Source organism: Maylandia zebra, linkage group LG16, assembly GCF_041146795.1.
Source record: "Maylandia zebra isolate NMK-2024a linkage group LG16, Mzebra_GT3a, whole genome shotgun sequence".
NCBI classification, from domain to species: Eukaryota; Metazoa; Chordata; class Actinopteri; order Cichliformes; family Cichlidae; genus Maylandia; species Maylandia zebra.
The window spans coordinates 26,515,291-26,537,455 of NC_135182.1; the positions used below are offsets into that span (position 1 = coordinate 26,515,291).

Consider the following 22,165-nt stretch of genomic DNA (forward strand, 5'->3'; position numbering starts at 1 on the left):
TCCCCATTTACATGCACAAATTGGAGTCTATTAGATAGATATGATACAAACCACTGCAGTGCAGTACCTGTAATACCTACAGCATGTTCTAATCGCTCTAATAGGATATTATGGTCGACAGTATCGAATGCTGCACTAAGGTCTAGCAGGACAAGCACAGAGATGAGTCCACTGTCAGAGGCCATAAGAAGATCATTTGTAACCTTCACTAAAGCTGTTTCTGTGCTGTGATGAGCTCTGAAACCTGACTGAAACTCTTCAAATAAACCATTCCTCTGCAGATGATCTGTTAGCTGTTTGACAACTACTCTTTCAAGGATTTTTGATATGAAAGGGAGGTTGGAGATTGGCCTATAATTAGCTAAGACTGCTGGGTCTAGAGATGGCTTTTTGAGTAAAGGTTTAACTACAGCCAGCTTGAAGGCCTGTGGTACATAGCCGATCATTAGAGATAGGTTGATCATATTTAAGATCAAAGAATTAATTAATGGCAGGACTTCTTTGAGCAGTTTTGTAGGAATGGGGTCTAAAAGACACGTTGATGGTTTGGAGGAAGTAATTATTGAAGTTAACTCAGAAAGATCAATTGGAGAAAAAGAGTCTAACTTAACATCAGTGGTACTAAGAGTAGCTGTAGATAATATTACATCTGTGGGATGATTACTGGTAATTTTTTCTCTAATGATGAAAGTTCATGAAGTCATTACTAGTTAACGTTAAAGGGATGGTTGACTCAAAAGAGCTCTGACTTTTTGTCAGCCTGGCTACAGTGCTGAAGAGAAACCTGGGGTTGTTCTTATTTTCTTCAATCAGTGATGAATAGTAAGATGTTCTGGCTTTGCGGAGGGCTTTCTTATAAAGCAGCAAACTATTTCTCCAGGCTAAATGATAATCCTCTAAATTTGTAACACGCCATTTCCTCTCCAGATTACGAGTCATCTGCTTTAGGCTACGTGTTTGAGAATTATACCACGGAGTCAGGTACTTCTGATTAGAGACCTTAGTTTTCACTGGAGCTACAGTATCCAGAGTCGTACGTAGTGAGGAGGTGAAATTATTAACAAATCAAATCAAATCACTTTTATTGTCACATCACATGTGCAGGTACATTGGTACAGCACATGTGAGTGAAATTCTTGTGTGCGAGATAATCGACCTCTGTTAGGGTAGCGTTCAGATAGCTGCTCTGCTCTGTGTTGGTACAGGCATTGAAGATGATAACAGTGGGTGGATTATATTCTTAAACTTAGTTACAGCGTTTTCAGAAAGACATCTACTTTGATAAAGTCTACTCTCCACCGCTGTGTAATCAATTATTGTAAATGTAAATGTTATCAGGAAATGATCAGGCAGGAGAGGGTTTTCAGGAAACACTGTTAAATGTTCAGTTTCTATGCCATATGTTAAAACAAGGTGTAGAGTGTGATAAAAGTGGTGGGTGGGTTCTTTTACATTTTGAGAGAAACCAATTGAGTCTAATAACAGATTAAATGCCATGTTGAGGCATGTTATTAAGTCATGTACTTACAGAGACTTGGAGGAGAGAGACCTAATATTTAATAATCCACATTTCACTGTTTTACTCTTTGGTTCAGATGTGGATACTGTATTGTTCTTTCTTTGTAATTGTTTATGTTTAAGTTGTTTGTTGCTGGTTTTTAGTTTATTATTTGTCTTTTTGGAAGCTGACACAGTCTCTATGGAGATGCGTTTTTGGGGGGGTAGCAGGAGGAGAGAAGCTGCAGAGAGGCGTGTAAGACTGCAACTCTGCTTCCTGGTCCCAACTAGGGATGGGTACCGGTGTCCGGTGCCATGATGGCACCGGTTCTGACATAAACGGTAGTAACCAGACCGAAAAGCAGCGCACATTTCGGTGCTTTATTTCGGTGCTTTTTTTTCCTGAGCTGTGATACACTTTAGATTCTAGCCAATCATTTTACGTTTCCGAGGATAGTAGGCGGGGCCAGGTACGTACGTACGTTCTGTTAAAGCAGAGCTACAGATTAAAAATGTCCAAGGCGAAGCGGAGAAAACGCACACAAACAGGTAAAGGAAGACAAAGGACTAAATACTCAAAGGATAACAAGGGGATGAGAACCAGGAGGGAAGCAAAGCTGGGGCTAATTACACAAACACACATGAAACTGTGAGGAAGCAAAACTGAACGCAAGACGGGGAACTATCAAATTAAAACAGGAAACATGAGAGAAAGACAGAAACGTGGACTAGACGCTGAAACTGGGGAAGAGCAGACATGAAAACTCAACTAGACATGACACATGGAACACAGGAGGAGGCACATGAATAAAACCTGGGAATAAGAAAACACTAAATGCAAAAGAACTTAAAGAAAAACACTCAATCAAAGAATATACAAAACCCAGAATTACAAAAACAACTGGGTCCCAGAACCCATACCATGACAAACCAGCTTTTAGATTAAAGTCATGAATTTCTCTGCACACAAAAAAAATGTTTTTGTGTATGTGCATATCTCATTGTTGTTGATAAACAAACACTGTGACCTGTATGTTATATGGCTAGATGCACTTCATTAGTTTGCAGATATTGCACTGATTGAAATACAAGTATCAGAGCTTCCTTTTGGTTTTTACATTTGTGAATCAAAAATACTAATTTTACTTGATTTTGTTTTGTAAGTGAAAAAAAGGTTTCAGTTAGTTTTTTTTCTGAAGTTTACCTTCATATGTTTAAGTACAATGTTTACTTATACTTAACTGTAACAACCTTAGCCACTGTGTTGCTGTTTTGCACCGAAAATGAAGGTCTTAATGCATGTGTAGAGAGTTTGAATAGACTGTACCAACAAACTCAATACCCCATGAATCACCCCCCAAAATTCCTCGGGATGCTGCTGAAGCTGTTCTTGCAAGCCCTTCTCCTTAAACTAAATTTATTAATTTATCTTACTCCTCATCATTTCCTCACACCTGTTTGTATTTTATGCAACTGCTGAGATCTGGGAAATGACTACAAAGAGCTTGTATTTTAAAAGTAAAACTAAGTTATTCGACTCAAGGAGTGAAAGCACCGATTACATCATGCTAACCAGTTCATTGTTGCTGACAAGAAGAGTATATAAACCTCTGGTGACATACTTTGTCAGGGAGACAGTACACAGACAGACTTCATTTCACCCTGACTTTAACTTGTTTAAATGTCATTTGCTCTCAGTCTGGAATTTTATTATGGATAATGTTTCAGTAATTGCTGTTTTTACTCTCTCAGGTTTACGTGATATTGCAAACTACAGGGTCATTCTCTTTGTTCTCACTTTACTGTGTTACTGTGTGATTTGGCTGGTAAATGTGACGATAATTGTGACAGTCATTGTGGATAAAAAACTTCATGAACCCATGTACATCTTCCTCTGCAATCTGTGTGTCAATGGACTCTATGGGACAGCTGCATTTTATCCCAAGTTTCTCTATGATCTTCTGTCCACCACTCATGTCATCTCTTATGCAGGATGCCTTTTGCAGGGTTTTGTATTGCACTCTGCAGTTGCTGCTGACTTCTCTCTCCTAGCTCTCATGGCCTATGACAGATACGTGGCTATATGTCGACCTCTTGTGTACCACTCTCTGATGACTACACAAAAAATTTCTATTTTTGTATTTTTTGCTTGGCTTATTCCCTTTTATCTTCTCTTAATGAGCACGATAACAACAGCAACATCGAGGTTATGTGGCTCACACATACCAAGAATCTACTGTGTAAACTGGTTAATTGCTAATCTAGCTTGCTCTGCCTCTGTAGCTAGAAATGTTATTCCTGCTTTTAATTACACCTTTTATGTTGGCCATGTTGTTTTTGTTTTCTGGTCTTATGTATATCTGATCAAAACATGTCAATCATCCAAAGAAAACTGGAACAAATTCATGCAGACATGTGTACCACATTTATTCTCTTTAACAGTTGTTGTTGTGTCTTTGCTTTTTGATATGTTATACATGCGATTTGGCTCAAAAGAAATAGCACAAAATGTTGAGAATTTCATGGCAATGGAGTTTCTCCTTATCCCACCAATCATGAATCCCCTCATGTATGGACTGAAACTAACAAAAATAAGAAAAAGAGTTTTGAATTTTATATGTGGTAAAAGTTCAACTTTTAGATTAAAGTCATAGGTGTGTCTGCACAGAGGGGAAAAAGTGTTCATATATGTACATATTTAATTTAAGAGAAATTTGAATTACATTGTTAATCAATAGACAGTGTAACATGTACATGACCTCTATAGCATAGGTGTCAAACTCTGGCCCGCGGGCCAAATTTGGCCCACAGCCTAATTACATTTGGCCCGCGAAGCCATACCAAATTATTATCAAAGCTGGCCTACTGGTATTATACAGCTAATATATATATTGTTTAGTATTAAGCTTTGGTTGTTCCATATTCAGTTTTTCAGCAAAACGTGTTTGAGTCCATAAGAAAAGATTCATTCTTATATCTGGAGGAAGATTTTTTTTTCAATGAATATAAATGTTAGCCCACGACTTTGTTCCAGTTTTGAATTTTGGCTCACTTTGTATTTGAGTTTAAAACCCCTGCTCTATAGTTTATAGATAGAAGATGCATTATGTAACTTGGAACACAAAAAAAGAAAATTTACAACAATATTTTGTGTTTTTCGTAGTTAAAATTTCTAAATCTGATTTTAAGTAAGTTACTTAGTTAAAATCGGACTTCTAGTATTTTCATAGTTGTGGCCTTTCAGACACATTATACTTGGTTTCTCAAAACATATTTATCAAGTTTATTTCTATATTTCTATCTTAAAAAATCTGAATCTCTGTGAGGAAATTCAGGAGAACATGAGCATACAAGACCAGATGCCCACCATCTATCATAGCACAGTCAAAACTAGTTTATAGTGGATTAATAGTTTTATATAATTTTCATTAGGTAACACTCTGGAGGCTCGGGAGAACCACCACAATCACTACTGCAACCAATACTTCAGTCATTAGCTCAGTTCGTAGCTCAAGCATCTGTTCAGTTACCAGTTCAGTCTTCAACTCAGCCATCTGTTTGGTCAACAGTTCAGCTATCTGTTTTGTCTCCTGTTCAGTCTCTAGCTCTGTCTCTAGTTCAGTTACCAACTCTTCCTGCAGCTCAGCCATTAGCTTTGTCATCTGCTCCACCACCTGCTCAGCTACCTACCGAAGCTAGTAACCCCGGCTTCGTCTCAGCCAGGGGTCTTCGCACTTTCTGGCCTGCATCTGCTCCTGCTGGTGGCTCAGGTGAGCAATTCCAGCACTCTGCGGCTCCCATACCACGGAGTGTCTCATCAACTGGGGGTCTGGAGAACTGCTCCAGCCATTTTTCTTCTGTGCTGGGAGTTCAGAAGAACCGCTCCAGCCGTTCCTCGTCTCCACTGGTGGTTCAGGAGAACCATTCCAGCCATCTGCTTCATCTCTGCCAGAGGACTCCGTGTCCGCTGGTTCTGTTTTGTCTCTGCCAGAGTACTCTGCGCCTGCTGGTTCTACTTCGTGTCTGCCAGAGGACTCTGTGGCTGCTGATTCTGCTTCTGTTCCCACTGGGGGTTCTGGAGAACTGCGCCAGCCATTGTCCGTCTTCACTGGTGGGTTGAAGGAGCCGTTCCAGCCATCCTCTGCCTTTGGCTGGAGGGTCTGAGGGGCCTGTTTAGTCATCCGTTCCTGTTGGAGGCTCCACGGAGTCCATCCAGCCTGCAGCGCCACCACCTGCTCCATCGCCGGTGGCTTCCACACCGTCGCCTCCAGCACCAACACCTACGGTTTCCAGACTGTCACCTGCAGCGCCACCACCTGCTCCATTGGTTGCGGCTGCCAAGTCACTGTCTGGGCCAGTTCTGTCGCCTGTGGTTGCCCCATCTGGTCCTGCCTCGTCTAGTCCTGCAGCTGCCTCGCTGCTATCCAGGCACGTCCTGTTCGGAGAGCATGTCCACGTCTAGCACGGCTGGCTTGTCCACGTCTAGCACGGCCAGCTTGTCCACGTTTGCCACCTCAACATCACCGGCCACTTTCCAGGCCGCTGGCTGGACATCATCGCTGTCATGTGCGGCCTCCTGAACTGTGTCGCCGCCACTGCCTTCCGCATGGTCGTCCTCCAGATTTGCGTCGCCTGTGTCGCTACCGCTGTCTTCCACGCGGCCAGCCTCCGGACTGGCTCAGTAATGGACTGTTGTGTTGTCGACCTCGGGGTTGTCCCCCTGAACTTTTCTGCCATGGGTTCCTGTGATGTCAACCTCCGTGTTGGCCTCCTAAATTGTTTTTGAGCCCCGGCATCATTGGTGAGCATTTGGATTTGGACTTGATCTGACTTGATCGGATTTGAGCTCCAGCGTCTCTTGTGGACTTTCTGTTTAAAGTGCACTATTTGCTTTTGAAGGTCCTGCATATTGGATCCTTCTACTGCCTGCCTGCACACAGCCATGACAGTAACTCTTAGTGATGCTGCAGTGTTGGTTTGACTTTGGGACCCGAAGCGGAGTGTGGACCCGGATTACCCGGGGTGGCTGTAGCTCAGGTGGCAGAGCAGGTCAGCCACTAATCAGAAGGTCGGTGGTTCAATCCCAGGCTGCCTCCTGGCTGCATACCAAATATCCTTGGGCAAGATACTAACCCCACGTTTGCCTACTGGTTGAACGTCTGGTGTCCTGGTGCAGCCACAACAACCTGGTGCTGAATGCCCAGAAGACAGTGGAGATTATTGTGGACTTCAGGAAGCACACAGCCCCACTCCCCCCCATCATCCTGACTGACACCCCCATCACCTCTGTGGACTCATTCCGCCTCCTGGGTACCACCATCACCCAGGACCTGAAGTGGGAGCCCACCATCACCTCTGTCATTAAGAAAGCCCAGCAGAGGATGTACTTCCTGAGGCAGCTGAAGAAATTCAACCTGCCAACACGGACGATGATGCAGTTCTACACTGCAATCATCGAGTCCATCCTCACCTCCTCCATCACCGTGTGGTACGCTGGAGCCACTATCAGGGACAAACAGAGACTGCAGCGTGTTGTGCGCTCTGCTGAGAAGGTGATTGGCTGCAGACTCCCATCTTTGCAGGACCTGTACACCTCCAGGACATTGCGGCGTGCAGCTCGGATCTCAGCTGACCCTTCTCACCCTGGACACAGTCTGTTTGACCTGCTCCCCTCAGGCAGGAGGCTCCGGTCCATTCGCACCAGAACCTCTCGCCATAAGAACAGTTTCTTCCCCTCTGCTGCTGGACACATGAACAATAACCATATGACTGTTCCCGCTACTAACACATGACCCTACGCTGTGTTCACTGCATCATTCCATGATTGGCACTGATCACCACCTGCACTCATGTATATATCTTTCAACGTAGCACTCTTAATTCTTATTCTCATGTATATATCTCATGTATAGCTCATGCACATATCTTTCTACGTAGCACTTTTAATTCTTATCCCTACTTTTATTTTTTTCATGTCTATTTAAGTGCTATTTATGACACTATGTTTGCACTGAAGCACCGCAGCAATTTCCTAATGTTGTAAACCTGCTCAACATTTGGCAATAAACCCCTTTCTGATTCTGATTCTGATTCTGATTCTGGTGGTGGTCAGAGGGCCTGGTGGCGCCAGTGTCCGGCAGCCTCGTCTCTGTCAGTGCGCCCCAGGGCAGCTGTGGCTACAATGTAGCTTGCCATCGCCAGTGTGGGAATGTGTGTGTGAATGGGTGAATGACTGAATGTAGTGTGAAGCGCTTTGGGGTCCATAGGGACTAGAAAAGCGCTGTACAAATGCAGCCCATTTACCATTACTCAGTGAGGCTCCTGACAATGGCAGCAGTAATGCTCTGACTGTAGCTTACCAAAGTTGTACAAAAAACATTTTTTATAGATTTTTGAGCACTGTGTACCACATAAAATCGGTTTGAGGTCAGTAAGCACCCCCAGATACAAACCATAAAGTGCACTGGATTATAAGGCGCACTGTCAATTTTTGAGAAAATTAAAGGATTTTAAGTGCGCCTTATTGTGCAGAAAATGCAAGGCGGGCTCCGGTAACCCTATTCCGGGCAGGGTGAACTGTTCCCTTGGTCTTGTACTTATAGGGCTCTTCTAAATTGCTCTTTGTCTGGTCCCTCACCCAGGACCAGTATGCCATGGGAGAGCCTACCAGGGGGCAAAAGCCCCTGGACAGCATAGCCCTGTGATTCTTGGGACACACAAACCCCTCCACCACGATAAGGTTGTTGGGTCTGCGCTTTGCAGGCCCAGCTGGTTTAGAGACTCTGTCTTGCTTTCCCGTGAACAAAGCAAGACAGAGCTCGATCCATTTTAACTTGCAAGGGGAGCTTATCAGACCAGGGTCTTGGAGCTGCAAGCTCCTCACCTGATCCCAGACAGCTCCAAAAACATCGGCCCCCTCTCGCAGCTCTTTTATTAACTCAGTGGTCACACATAACCCACTGTAAAACCCCCCCTATGGTGCGTCATAAAACAAAGGCATTCAGTGTATGTTTGTGTGTGTGTGTGTGTATGTGCACGTGAATGAGTGTGTGCACGTGAGTGAGTGAGTGTGTGTGAATGTGGGTGTTTCTGTTGGACTTCCTGCTCACAAAAGGGTCATCTCCCCTTACGATGTATATGGCTCAATTCCTGTAACGGTCTACCATACAGAAACGCAGGTGAGGGGATAAAGAGTAAGAACTAAAACATCCCCACTAAATAACAAAGCAGAACACACATAGGCAGTGTTGGGGAGTAACGGAATACATGTACCGCTGTTACGTATTTAAAATACAAAATATGAGTAACTGTATTCCGTTACAGTTACCGTTTAAAAAGGTGGTATTCCGAATACAGTTACTTTGTTGAAATAAATGGATTACACTGCGGTACTTTCCTGTTTCATTTCGTCGCGGGTCAGGACTGTTTGGGTTTTGTTTGACAGCTATGTTCTGTTGTTCCAGGCGGCAGCGTTACGGTTGCCATGGTTACAGGGTGACGCTCTCTTTCTCTCTGCGACTGTGTGTTTCCTGGGTGAGAGAGCGCCTTTTCGTTGTTGTTGTTGTTGTTGTTGTTGTTGTGCTAAGCTAACAGGCAGAATGCTACAAGCATAGCTCTAAAGAATGTAGCATCATGGGCAGTGTAGTCCGTGTTGCAGGGAGAATGGACTGCCATACACGTTATGGGTCTGTGAGCGCGAGGAGGGAGAAAAAGGGGAGTGGAAAGGTACGAGTTGTCATCGAGCAAAAACGGGAGCTGGAAGCATGTAAATATAATAATAACCACTTCAGCCAAGAAGAGTGTCTGACGAGCCCAGTTGTAAGTAAGCTATTAAGACTCGACTGTACACCGTGTTCGTGTTTTCCTCCGAAAACAATAAGTTCCGTTGGAGCAGCCTTTCAACGCCTCTCTCTGTCTCTCGCAAGAAAAGTTGACCCACACAACAAAGTAAAGCTATTTTTCGGCTACAAGCCGACAGGGACCCCGCCGTATTAGTCAGAGGTCCCTTTACTACAGTTCGGAGTCGTGGACCTTCAGTAATAGTAATAAATCACACAGCAATAGTACATTCACGTTGTTGTAAAAAGCATGATAATATATTAAGTAATCCAAAGTATTCAGAATACGTTACTGTCATTGAGTAACGTAACGGAATACGTTACAGAATACATTTTGGGGCATGTATTCTGTATTCTGTAATGGAATACATTTTAAAAGTAACCTTCCCAACACTGCACATAGGATGTTCCTACAGTTACACTATAGCCCCCCCCCTCACCATTCAACAGGCTGGGGAGGGGAACAGAAACAGAACAATGTCTTTTATCCTAAAGCTTGAACTAAGACTTACAAATTTAAGTAAAGCAATGACAGCATTTAACTATTTCAACCAAACAAGGTAACATTTCGCGGAGGAAGCATAGCCAAGTGACAGAGCCTTACACTTGGGTGGTCTCAGAATCTCATCTCTGCTTTTTCAGATGATGTGGTTTTGTTGGCTTCATCAGGTTATTGGCTCCAGCTCACAATGGAATGGTTGACATGGGCTGCCCACATTCAGGTCCAGACCAAAAAGGCTAGGCAGCGCCTGTATCACCTACGACAACTGAGGAAGTTCAGGGTCTCTCCAAAGATCCTCAGGATTTTCTATACAGGCGCTGTGGAGAGCATCCTCACACAGAACATGACATCGTGGTTTGGGAACAGCTGTGTGAAGGACCAAAAAGCTCTCCAGAGAGTGATCCGTACAGCAGAACGCTGCTGCAGGATTGCTCTCCCCCCGCTTCAGGACACCTACACCAGGAGATGCAAGGACAGAGAGACTCAAGAGGAGCTTCTATCCCCAAGCCATCCGTGCCCTAAACACACACACCCGCCCTCTCACATCATCTATAACTGACTGAGACAGGATTCTTCCAGACACTAAACCAAGGCACAATGTACATTTCAATTCCTTTAATTTTAAATATGTTTATATTGTCTATCCTGTAAAATAGACAGATGTCTATTCATATTAATGTACAGAATTCACCTGCTTGCTGCTACTGCTGCACATTCACCCAATGTATATACTATATGTGTGTGTATATATATATATATATATATATATATATATATATATATATATATATATATAATGTTTTTCCTCTACACCCCCCCCCCCCAATTTTTTTGCACATGTCGAGGAGCGTGTCAGGCTACATTTCACTGTGTGTTATACTTGTATAACTATGCATGTGACAAATAAAGAACCTTGAACCTTGTACCTTGACAGCTGAGTGTGAAGCGGTAGGAGTGAGAATCAGCACCTCCAAATCGGAGGCAATGGTCCTTAGCCAGAAAACAGTGGAGTGCCCACTCTGGGTCAGGGATAAGTTCCTGCCCCAAGTGGAGGAGTTTAAGTATCTCGGGGTCTTGTTCGCGAATGATGGGAGAAGAGAGTGGTAGATCAACAGATGCATTGGTGCTGCAGCAGCAGTGATGCGGATGTTGCACCACTCCATCGTGGTGAAGAGAGAGCTGAATGTAAAAGCGAAGTTGTCAGTTTATCGATCGATATACGTTCCTACCCTCATCCTATGGTCATGAGCTATGGGTAGTGACTGAAACTGATACAAGCAGTGGAAATGGGTTTCCTCCCTTAGAGATAGGGTGAGAAGTTCAGCCATCCGGGAGGGGCTGATAGTAGAGTGGCTGCTCCTCTACAGTTCAGGAGGTTAGTTGCGAGAACACCGGCTGAAACAATGCATTTCAGGGTGGCAACCCAAGGTCGACGGCACAACAGTCACGGCTGGGGCAGCAGTCGTGTGGTGTTGTCAAGAAGGACCCAAAATGCTGGCACTTGCTGTGATACATGGGAGCTTTCTTGTGGACATTGAAAATAAGAAAAGCCAGGACAGAACTAAACATTAACCTAAAATGGGGAAACTAATAGCAAACAAAACCCGAAACCATAACTCATGGAATAACGCACAGGGAAAAACATAAGGAGGTGACACCAGGGATGACGAGCAGAGAATGGAGAGCTGGAATAAAGGGCAGAGAGATGCTGGAATTATCAAGAAACAGATGACGCGACAAGGAACACAGGCAGACACACACTATAAATACACAGAGGGACACTGGGAAATCACACACAGGTGGGAGACACAGCTGGACCTGATTAACCTGACGAGACAGGGGAACACTAACACCAGGCCAATCCCCTTCACCAGCTGTGAAGGGGATTGGCTCTGCTCAGGCAGCGACAGCAGGGTGCAGTCCTCAGTAGTGATGGTAAATTTGATTCTTTTTACTGAATCGAGTTTTAATGAGTCACTCACCAAAGTGCAAAAAATGTACATTTTCACTCAAACTTAATTTGTTTCTCTTTTCATGTAAATCCTACTGCTAAGATGAATGATTCTAAAAGAAAACAACTATTTTATAGAGCAAAAAAGAGCAAAAACATTTCTAAAATTAAGCAATTAAGCAAGGGGGTTAGTGAGTGAGTGAGTGATTCGTTAGCTCTATGATTCAGCAGAGGAAGGAGGGGGTGAGCGAGTCCTGAGTGATTCGCTTTCGCTTACGATTCAACACAAGAAGGGAGGGGGTGAGTAGCTCGAATGTGCTGTTAGCATGTTAGCAGAGCGATGCTACTGTGAACCGAGGAGCTATTTTCTTGATGTGAGCTTCTACTCAGGGTTTTTTCTTCCAGTTCAGAGCAGAAATTTTTTTGTTCAGATACTGGATGTTGTGTTTTTCTCCACAATTTTAATTACAAGCTAGATATATTGCTGCTAACAGCAACAGGGATGAGTCAGTGAGTCAGTTGGGCTTGTGAATGATTCATGAGTCAGTAAAGTGATTTGTTCATGATTTGCGCATCACTAGTCCTCAGTTGGCTCAATGAACTCACCGGAGCTTCCAGCAGAGGATGGGGGTGGCTCGCCCGAGATCTCAGTGGAGACAGAAGGCTAAGATGGTTTGATAGAGCTTCAAGTGGAGGCCGCCGTAGACAGCTGAGATGGCTTGCCTGAACTCTCAGCAGAGACAGGAAGCTGAGACGACGCAAGTACGCTGTCTCAGCTTCCTGTCTGCATGCAGACACATTTATACAACCACATTTGCACATGACTATAAAAAGGCGGAAGAGGAAGTAGTTCCTTCCAATGTAGACAGTCCTAATGATATAGTTTCTTTCCACTGTGTTCCTGTTAATGATAAACTACAAATCTACCCTAAATTACTAAAATATCGATATTTTAATATGAGAATCGATTCTAGAACATAAATGACTGGCATCAGAGGAATCAATATTTCAGTATCGATCCACACATTACTAGTACTTACAGTATACTTGTTTCATTGTCTCTTGCAAAAAACCCGACTTGTTGCCTGAAAAATGCCCGCAAGTACACGGTACTGCACCTTAACAAGACCCACGCCCCAGAAAGTACAGTGTACTTACGGTGTTCTTGTTTCGCTGTTTCTTGCAAAAAACTGCCTTTGGTGTCCTCAAATTGCACTTGTACAGGGTACTTCCGCCATAGTGGCAGATCATGTTATAAAGTGTTACCTTTCATTAGTTTGCATAAATTCATTACGTATATTAAACTATAAACACTTAAAATCATATAGACATCACAGACTCAATGGTTTTTACACAATTAAATAAAAAAAATGAGTGAAACTAAGCACATTTCCTGCACATTATTATTTTTGTTTGTTTGTTTTGTAAATGCAAACATTAAGTTTAATATCTCCTTTTGAAAACTGAAAAGTTTTGTTGCATCTAGTTTACTTGTAGTTACCTATAATACTCTCAGTCCAAAGTCGCTGTTTTACACTGTGTAAACAGTATTCAAAAGTATTCTGAGGTTATTGTTGAAAATTTCAGGCAGTAAGTATGTTTTTTTCTGCTTCTTTTCAGGTTTAAACATTATAAAGAGGCCTGGTTGTTAGGGTAAAATACATTTTCATTTACAAAATATGTTTCACTGGATTCATTTCTTTTACAATCTAAAAAGAAAAGCAAGACTCAATATAACCCAGCTGTATTATGTTTTTTTGAGGGAAGGGAAGAATGCGTTGCTTATCAAATGTATAATAGCCTTAATCACTGTGTTGTCTTTTACACTGAAAATTAAGGTCTTGTTGCATATAGAGAGCTTGAATAGATTGTAACAACAAGCTTGAAACTCATGAATCACCCCCTAAAATTCCTCGGGATGCTGCTAAAGCTCTTCTTGCAAGCTCTTCTTCTTAAACTAAATGCATTAATTTATCTCACTGCTCATCGTTTGCTCAAACCTGTTTGTAGTCATTTCCCAGATCTCAATAGTTACATAAAATACAAAGAAATTAATTTTTAACTCAACTCAAGGAGTGAAAGCATCGCTTACATCATACTAACTACATAAATGTGGCTGACAAGAAGTGTATATAAACCTCTGGTGACATACTTTGTCAGGGAGACAGTACACAGACAGACTTAATTACACCCTGGCTTTAACTTGTAAAAATGTCATTTGCTCTCAGTTTGAAATGACACCTAGTAAGGTAAACTAATATTTTATTATGGATAATGTTTCAGTAATTACTGTTTTTACTCTCTCAGGTTTAAGTGATATTGCAAACTACAGGGTCACTCTCTTTGTTCTCACTTTACTGTGTTACTGTGTGATTTGGCTGGTAAATTTGACGATAATTGTGACAGTCATTGTGGATAAAAGCCTTCATGAACCCATGTACATCTTCCTCTGCAATCTGTGCTTCAATGGACTCTATGGGACTGCTGCATTTTATCCCAAGTTTCTCTACGATCTTCTGTCCACCACTCATGTCATCTCTTATGCAGGATGCCTTTTACAGGGTTTTGTATTGCACTCTTCAGTTTGTGCTGACTTCTCTCTCCTAGCTCTCATGGCCTATGACAGATACGTGGCTATATGTCGACCTCTTGTGTACCACTCTCTGATGACTAAACAAAGAGTTTGTATTTTTGTATTTTTTGCTTGGCTTATTCCCTTTTACCTTCTCTTAATGAGCACGATAACAACAGCAACATCAAGGTTATGTGGCTCACACATACAAAGGATCTACTGTATAAACTGGTTAATTTCTAATCTGGCTTGCTCTGCCTCTGTAGCTAAAGTTATTATTCCTGCTTTTAATTACACCTTTTATTTTGGTCATGCCATTTTTATCTTCTGGTCTTATGTACATCTGATCAAAACATGTCAGTCATCCAAAGAAAACTGGAACAAATTCATGCAGACATGTGTACCACATTTATTCTCTTTAACGGTTGTTGTTCTGTCTTTTCTTTTTGATATGTTATACATGCGATTTGGCTCAAAGGAAATAGCACAAAGTTTTGAGAATTTCATGGCAATGGAAATTCTCCTCATCCCACCAATTATTAATCCTCTCATGTATGGATTTAAATTAACAAAAATAAGAAAAAGAGTTTTGAATTTTATATGTGGTAAAAGTTTAGCTTTGAGATTAAAGTCATGAGTGTTTCTGCAGAGAGGGGCAAAAAATCTGTTTACATATGTACAGTATAGTGTTAATCAATATACATATTACCAGACTGTCTTCATTAATTGAAATATAAGTAGAATTTTCTTTTGGTTTGTACATGTCTAAATTAAACACACACACACACACACACACACACACACACACACACACACACACACACACACACACACACACATTGAAATTAAACACATTTCCTGTACATTATTCATTTCTGTCTTGCATTTTAAAAGGGGTTTAATTTCGTTACATCTTTTTCTGACGACTATCTTCTTTTTCTGGTTGACTAACATGTTTTTTCTCACCTAGTTTAGTTACACTTAACTATAATACCCTTGGGTCTAAAATTTTATTCTCAGGTAATTATCAAAATGCTACTAAAGCTCTGCCAGAGGTGGGAGTTGAAAAACTCTCTGACCTAGGCCTCTGCACACCTTTACTCTGAAATCAGTCTTTTGGGTTTTCTTTACATCCCAAATTAAGTGGCTGTCATCACACCAGGCTACAAACCACTGTATATCAAAAAAGCAAATGCTTATGTTCTCTTCCTTGTGAAGCAAATTGTGAAAAGGAGTAACCTGACCTGTGCCTGGGACGATCTTAAAGGAGCGCTGGTACTTAAGCAATTAAAATTAGTAATACTGTTCCAGCTGATAGCAATGAGTTCTGTTTGTACAAATGATACCATTTATTTGAAACGTCGCCACTCAATTTCATTTGCTTTTGAATAAAAATAAACAAATAAATGAAAAACAAAAGGCTGGATAGTCCCAAATGCAGAGCAAAAATCAACAAAAGCAGCCAAGCATAAGTTGTGGGTCTTCAATGCAATTTAAAAATAAAAATGTCATGCTATTTACAACAGCAGCTGTACCCTACCCCTGCAAACTGTAATAGATCTTGCCTTCTGTTTACATTTATTTTCCTTTAAGACACCCAAAACACATTTATTATTATTTATTTCTGTAAATTCAAAAGGTACTTTTACTATAGTCACTTACCAGAGTATTGCTTTGTTGATTTTCAGGGGATTTTTTTTAAATAGATCAACAGAGGTTGAATTCCCAGGTGTGTTTTGTTGTTGAACAAAAGGCAATAATTAAGAGGTGGTGTAGAGGCACAGCAGATAATGATAGAGATGTAGATGCAGTAGCTCTATTTTCTGTACACTCACATATAATCACACACACATATTTTTAAAATGATAAGGCATTTGAGTTCTCTGATCATGGATAATGTGTCTAATGTAAAAAGTTTTGTTCTATTAGGATTTAATGACACGATGAATTTCAGAGTACCCCTCTTCATAATAACTTTACTGCATTATTGTGTGATTCTGTTTTTCAATATCTCTCTTGTGCTGCTCATTGTCTTGGATGAAAGTCTCCATGAACCTATGTACATTTTTCTTAGTAGCTTTTGCATTAATGCACTTTATGGGTCCACAGGTTTCTACCCAAAATTCCTTTCAGATTTACTGTCATCTTTTCATCACATCTCATATGAAGGATGCATGCTACAAGCTTTTATCATGTACTCATTTTCCTCCTGTGATTTGTCCATTTTAGCTGTCATGGCCTTTGACAGGTATCTGGCTATATGTCGACCTCTGCACTACCACTCTTTCATGACTATGAGGAGGCTCTCTCAGCTGGTGTGTTTCTCCTGGCTGACACCTTTCTGCATTTTCTCCATCAATATCCCAATAACATCAAGAGTCAAGTTATGTGGTATAAACATTCAGAGAGTCTTATGTCCAGACTGGTTAATTGTTAAACTTGCTTGTCCTGAAGTCAAAAGCAATTTCCTAATGTTGTAAACCTGCTCAACATTTGGCAATAAAACCCTTTCTGATTCTGAAAACCTTTTTAAAAAAAAAAAAATACTGGTCCATATGCAACACTTATTGTTTATATATTTCATGGCTTTTTCATAATTTGGATTTACACGCATCTTATTAAAACATGCATGAGGTCCAGTGAAGACAGGGTAAAGTTTATGCAGACATGTGTGCCCCATCTGACCTCTTTGATCATATTTCTCTTTGTAATGGTTTTTCAGTCGATATATGGGCGATTTGACTCCACAGATTCATCTCGAATCTTCCAAAATTTGATTGCTATTGAGCTTCTCACTATTCTTCCAGTTATGAATCCTCTCATATATGGATTCAAACTCACCAAAATACGAAACAGAATCCTGACTTCAGTTTATCTTAACAGAAAATAACAACACACCCATCCAATATACATTCTGCAAAAAAGAGCAAGAAGGATAATAAATAAAGCTACTTCAAGAGAACCATTAAAATCCACTTTTTATCAAATTAAATATTCTCAAATTTAAAGATTTGGTTGACCTCAGAACTGCGCAAACAATGTACAAAGAAGCGAATAAATCTTTGCCCCACAACATTCAGAACCTGTTCCAAATAAGACCAAATACTCATGACCTGAGAGAAATCCTTATGTTCAGCAAGCCAGTAGTAAGGACAAATGTAAAATATCAGAGCATTGCAGTCAGAGTTAGTGTGTGGAACACCTGTACAGATGAAATCAAGACAAGTACATCAATACAAAAATTCACACGATTATTCAAAAATAATAAATTGCATGAATATAGGAAATCTTCCTCTCAGTGACTGAGTTGTCTAATTGTGTCCTCATTTTTTATAGATCAAGGCCTTATTACCCCAAGCTTAAGTGTTCATTAAGGTGTTTGTCAATAATAATAATAATGGATTGCATTTATATAGCGCTTTCACATAGATATAAAATAAGCTCAGAGAGTAAGCGGGTGTTAAGGACAGGGTGATTAGTTTATGTAAAAATGAAGTTTGTTGTTATTCTGGTTTACATGCTGAAAATGGTTTTATTTGTGTATGTTCAATGTGTTAGACTTGTACATAGTGTAGAATGTTTAGCTTATTTTAGAGTTTAGAAATGTGTTATCATAGAATGTAGAACTATTGTAGAGACATTGATACTGCCCTCAGCAGGTGGAGCCCAGCGGTTCCATGTCTGGTGTGCCTGCTTAGCTTTCTTCACCAGTTCTTCTAGATGGTGGAGCATAAAATCATATGCCTCCAGGGGTGTATCAGGCTGAGTGGATGTGACGTTCTCACACGCCATTTCTGCTGATTTTAGAGCAAGGGTCAGTTCTTTTTCACCATATGATGTCCACAGTGTCTCTCTGATCAGGTGCTTCACCTCCTTCAACTTCTGCTCACATTCTTTCTCCGTTTTTTCGACATCTGCTCTCTGTTGGCCCATCAGCTCCGGTGTACCCTCTGCGTGATGTAGGCGGCCTCAAGCTCCTCGTTCGCGTCAATCACTTTGGAGCCCTCTACTGTGAGTCTCTTGAAGGAATCCTGCAGCTCCTCTACAGACATATCCATGTGGGTCCTTATTATATAGTTGGTGAGTCTGGAAAACAGTCTCTTTGCAGTGGTTCGCTCTATTTTCAGCTCTTCGAGTGACTTGGACTCAGCCATTCTGTTTTCTCGGTTGTTGATTGGACAGGCAAACGGTGTGCAATTTCCTCCAGGCCCCCAGGTGGAGTCTTCTCCGTCTTTGTGGTGAGCTTTTGTGGAGTCTTCACTGGTCAAGGCCGGTTTCTCTACTGGCCAGGCCGGTTTTTTACTGTCAAGTGTTCCTCTGACTGTGAGGTGTCCACACTTGAAAAAGACCAGACTTTGAATTTCACTCAACTTTATTTAGACCAACTAGTTTGATAGCTGGTAGGTAGCAGCAGGTAAAAAACCTTTCAACACAAAAATAAAGAACATTTCATTAACCATTCAGATAAATTACACAGAAGACAGATGAAATAACAAAATACACTTCAGTAAAGCCATTTACCATGTGGTTAACTGTGTTAATTTAACTGTGGTTCTTAAATAAATATACACAATGTGTCTTCTTTGCATTTAACACTTTTTTATAAACAATTGTATTTTAAAGTATACATTTTAGAGTTCACAAACATTTTAATAGACTTTAACTAAGGATTTTCTTTACAAAGAATTATTTTCTTTAAATCAAAACCAAACATTTATTCACTAGTTTTACGATCCACCCAAGGATTTGGGGTAACTATTTTTAATATTAATTAACATAAATATGTGGGAACACTAACTGCACAAACAATTTATTCAAACTTAAACATTCATTTTTGTCAATATAATTAAACTTAAATGCAGCAACTATTTCCCTAAGCGTAAAACATTTGCACAACTGAGCTTCCATAGTCCCAGATACATCTGCAAAAGCAAAATGTGAACTCAAGAGCTTACCGATAGCCTGTCTTGTTCAAAGTCTTCCTCACAGTGGAAAAGTGCTTTGTTTGCCGTCCTCTCAGTATGTTGCACCCGGGTCAAATGACTGCTGCATGCATTTAAAGGTTTACTCGGCACGCCCACCCTTGATTGCTCTAATGTGGCTCACCTGGCAGGGCGGCGCACACCAGGCCGTGCTTAGTTGTTGATTGCACCCAAGGTCTAATCAGCGGCCATGGGTAAGCAGCAGCACTGAACAGGTAGAGGGCAGGAGGAGGAAAAGAGGAATAACAGCCACACCTACTAGGTCAGCGCGACAATTAGAGAAGGAGTGAGGAGTCCAACAGAGGGAGAAATGCAATGGAAAACTGTTGATAAGCAAAAAGAGAAATTAGGGGAAGCATTGAAGATCACCATGACTGGACATCTGACAGGTAAGAATGATAAAATACTGGAAATGGGGAAGGAAATAATGAGTGTATGTGATCAAGCTGGAATAAAAGGTGATATGCGATGTTCTCTCGCAAAGGCTTTATTGGAAGCGGCCAAGGCATCCGAGGAGAAGGAGGAGAAACTCAGGAGAGAGTTGGATGGAGCACATACTTTGGAGAAGAGGGGAGTTAAGAAACAAATAAAAGAGGAGGAGGAGAAACGAGCCAGGCTGGCTGTATGGGGAATCAGCTGCCAAGGACTGGAGCACTGGATGAGGGAACCTGTGGAAGAGGAAGGTAAGTTGAGACCTGGTGGTCTTCCACACCCTCACCCCACATCCCCTCTTTTTTCAGCACGTCCTCCACCATATTGTGGTAATTATCCAACATTGAGTATTGAGGATGGCAGGATGGAGAATGAAGAGGGAACGGTGCTGCGCCTAACTGGAGGGCAGGCGGAGTGTGATTATGAGGACCAGCACCGCCCTAAGCCGCAGCAACAAAATATAGTAATAGGACCTACAAAGACAGTGCTACCTGCTGGTCATACTCAGACCAACTTGGAACAAAAAGATGGGGAGGACGAAGAAGGAGAGGAAGAACAGCCTGGTGCAGCCGGAGCAACAGCTAGGACTCCTCTGGAATTATTACCTGAAGAGGTAGAGAAACTGGTGGACATGGTGAGTACACGGTTCGATGAAGAACAATTTTGGGAAAAATTTAAGAAGCAAAAGGTAAAAGCTAAAGGGAGTGGTGTTTTAGGTCCAGATGTGAGGAAGAAGGTGTATTTTAAGGCGCAAACACCTAAGGTAAGAGCTGTTGACACCTGGGATGGATGGATACAGGGCACTCTGGAAGAGGATATAGATGAGTGTAGTGTGATTCAGAGTGCAGGAGGGGATGAAGATGACTCAAGAGGATGGCCCGCGTTTGGATCTCGAAGAGAACGAGAGGAGATGGAGGACCAATGGCTTCGCAGTGGAGGAGAGCTTGGAGGTCATCCGATGTGGAGAAGAAGTCAAATGAAAGCGGCAGAAAATCCCCAGGGGGAAGTCCTGCGACACCCCAGTTCTGCATTAGGAATGCCCCTAGTGGTTGCAACAGGAGGTGAAAGACGATACGTGGCTATATGTCGACCTCTTGTGTACCACTCTCTGATGACTACACAAAAAATTTCTATTTTTGTATTTTTTGCTTGGCTTATTCCCTTTTATCTTCTCTTAATGAGCACGATAACAACAGCAACATCGAGGTTATGTGGCTCACACATACCAAGAATCTACTGTGTAAACTGGTTAATTGCTAATCTAGCTTGCTCTGCCTCTGTAGCTAGAAATGTTATTCCTGCTTTTAATTACACCTTTTATGTTGGCCATGTTGTTTTTGTTTTCTGGTCTTATGTATATCTGATCAAAACATGTCAATCATCCAAAGAAAACTGGAACAAATTCATGCAGACATGTGTACCACATTTATTCTCTTTAACAGTTGTTGTTGTGTCTTTGCTTTTTGATATGTTATACATGCGATTTGGCTCAAAAGAAATAGCACAAAATGTTGAGAATTTCATGGCAATGGAGTTTCTCCTTATCCCACCAATCATGAATCCCCTCATATATGGACTGAAACTAACAAAAATAAGAAAAAGAGTTTTGAATTTTATATGTGGTAAAAGTTCAACTTTTAGATTAAAGTCATAGGTGTGTCTGCACAGAGGGGAAAAAGTGTTCATATATGTACATATTTAATTTAAGAGAAATTTGAATTACATTGTTAATCAATAGACAGTGTAACATGTACATGACCTCTATAGCATAGGTGTCAAACTCTGGCCCGCGGGCCAAATTTGGCCCACAGCCTAATTACATTTGGCCCGCGAAGCCATACCAAATTATTATCAAAGCTGGCCTACTGGTATTATACAGCTAATATATATATTGTTTAGTATTAAGCTTTGGTTGTTCCATATTCAGTTTTTCAGCAAAACGTGTTTGAGTCCATAAGAAAAGATTCATTCTTATATCTGGAGGAAGATTTTTTTTTCAATGAATATAAATGTTAGCCCACGACTTTGTTCCAGTTTTGAATTTTGGCTCACTTTGTATTTGAGTTTAAAACCCCTGCTCTATAGTTTATAGATAGAAGATGCATTATGTAACTTGGAACACAAAAAAAGAAAATTTACAACAATATTTTGTGTTTTTCGTAGTTAAAATTTCTAAATCTGATTTTAAGTAAGTTACTTAGTTAAAATCGGACTTCTAGTATTTTCATAGTTGTGGCCTTTCAGACACATTATACTTGGTTTCTCAAAACATATTTATCAAGTTTATTTCTATATTTCTATCTTAAAAAATCTGAATCTCTGTGAGGAAATTCAGGAGAACATGAGCATACAAGACCAGATGCCCACCATCTATCATAGCACAGTCAAAAC

The 22,165-nt window shown here is 41.1% G+C and overlaps 2 protein-coding genes across 2 annotated transcripts; both read left to right on the forward strand.

Annotated features, from left to right (window-relative positions):
* Nucleotides 1–3,209: 3,209 nt before the first annotated feature.
* LOC101480890 (olfactory receptor 6C1-like) lies at nucleotides 3,210–5,196 on the forward strand. The gene is made up of 2 exons (XM_004555622.1): nucleotides 3,210–4,119; nucleotides 5,096–5,196. Exons 1-2 carry the CDS (start codon nucleotides 3,210–3,212, stop codon nucleotides 5,194–5,196), a joined length of 1,011 nt encoding a protein of 336 aa, XP_004555679.1.
* An 8,859-nt stretch (nucleotides 5,197–14,055) lies between these two features.
* On the forward strand, nucleotides 14,056–20,754 carry LOC106674871 (olfactory receptor 2K2-like). Its single transcript, XM_076874702.1, has 5 exons — nucleotides 14,056–14,971; nucleotides 18,297–18,418; nucleotides 19,827–20,025; nucleotides 20,083–20,537; nucleotides 20,623–20,754. Exons 1-5 carry the CDS (start codon nucleotides 14,056–14,058, stop codon nucleotides 20,752–20,754), a joined length of 1,824 nt encoding a protein of 607 aa, XP_076730817.1.
* The last annotated feature ends 1,411 nt before the right edge of the window (nucleotides 20,755–22,165 follow it).

What these genes read in the sequence shown, in the direction of transcription:
- LOC101480890 (XM_004555622.1), top strand. Translation starts at nt 3,210, where the DNA reads ATGGATAATGTTTCAGTAATTGCTGTTTTTACTCTCTCAGGTTTACGT. An exon ending in AGTTTTGAATTTTATATGTG is followed by an intron (nt 4,120 to 5,095) that starts GTAAAAGTTCAA and finishes TCTCCTGTTCAG; the next exon opens with TCTCTAGCTCTGTCTCTAGT.
- LOC106674871 (XM_076874702.1), top strand. Translation starts at nt 14,056, where the DNA reads ATGGATAATGTTTCAGTAATTACTGTTTTTACTCTCTCAGGTTTAAGT. An exon ending in TCCTCTACAGACATATCCAT is followed by an intron (nt 18,419 to 19,826) that starts GTGGGTCCTTAT and finishes TCTCTCGCAAAG; the next exon opens with GCTTTATTGGAAGCGGCCAA. An exon ending in TTAAGGCGCAAACACCTAAG is followed by an intron (nt 20,538 to 20,622) that starts GTAAGAGCTGTT and finishes TTCAGAGTGCAG; the next exon opens with GAGGGGATGAAGATGACTCA.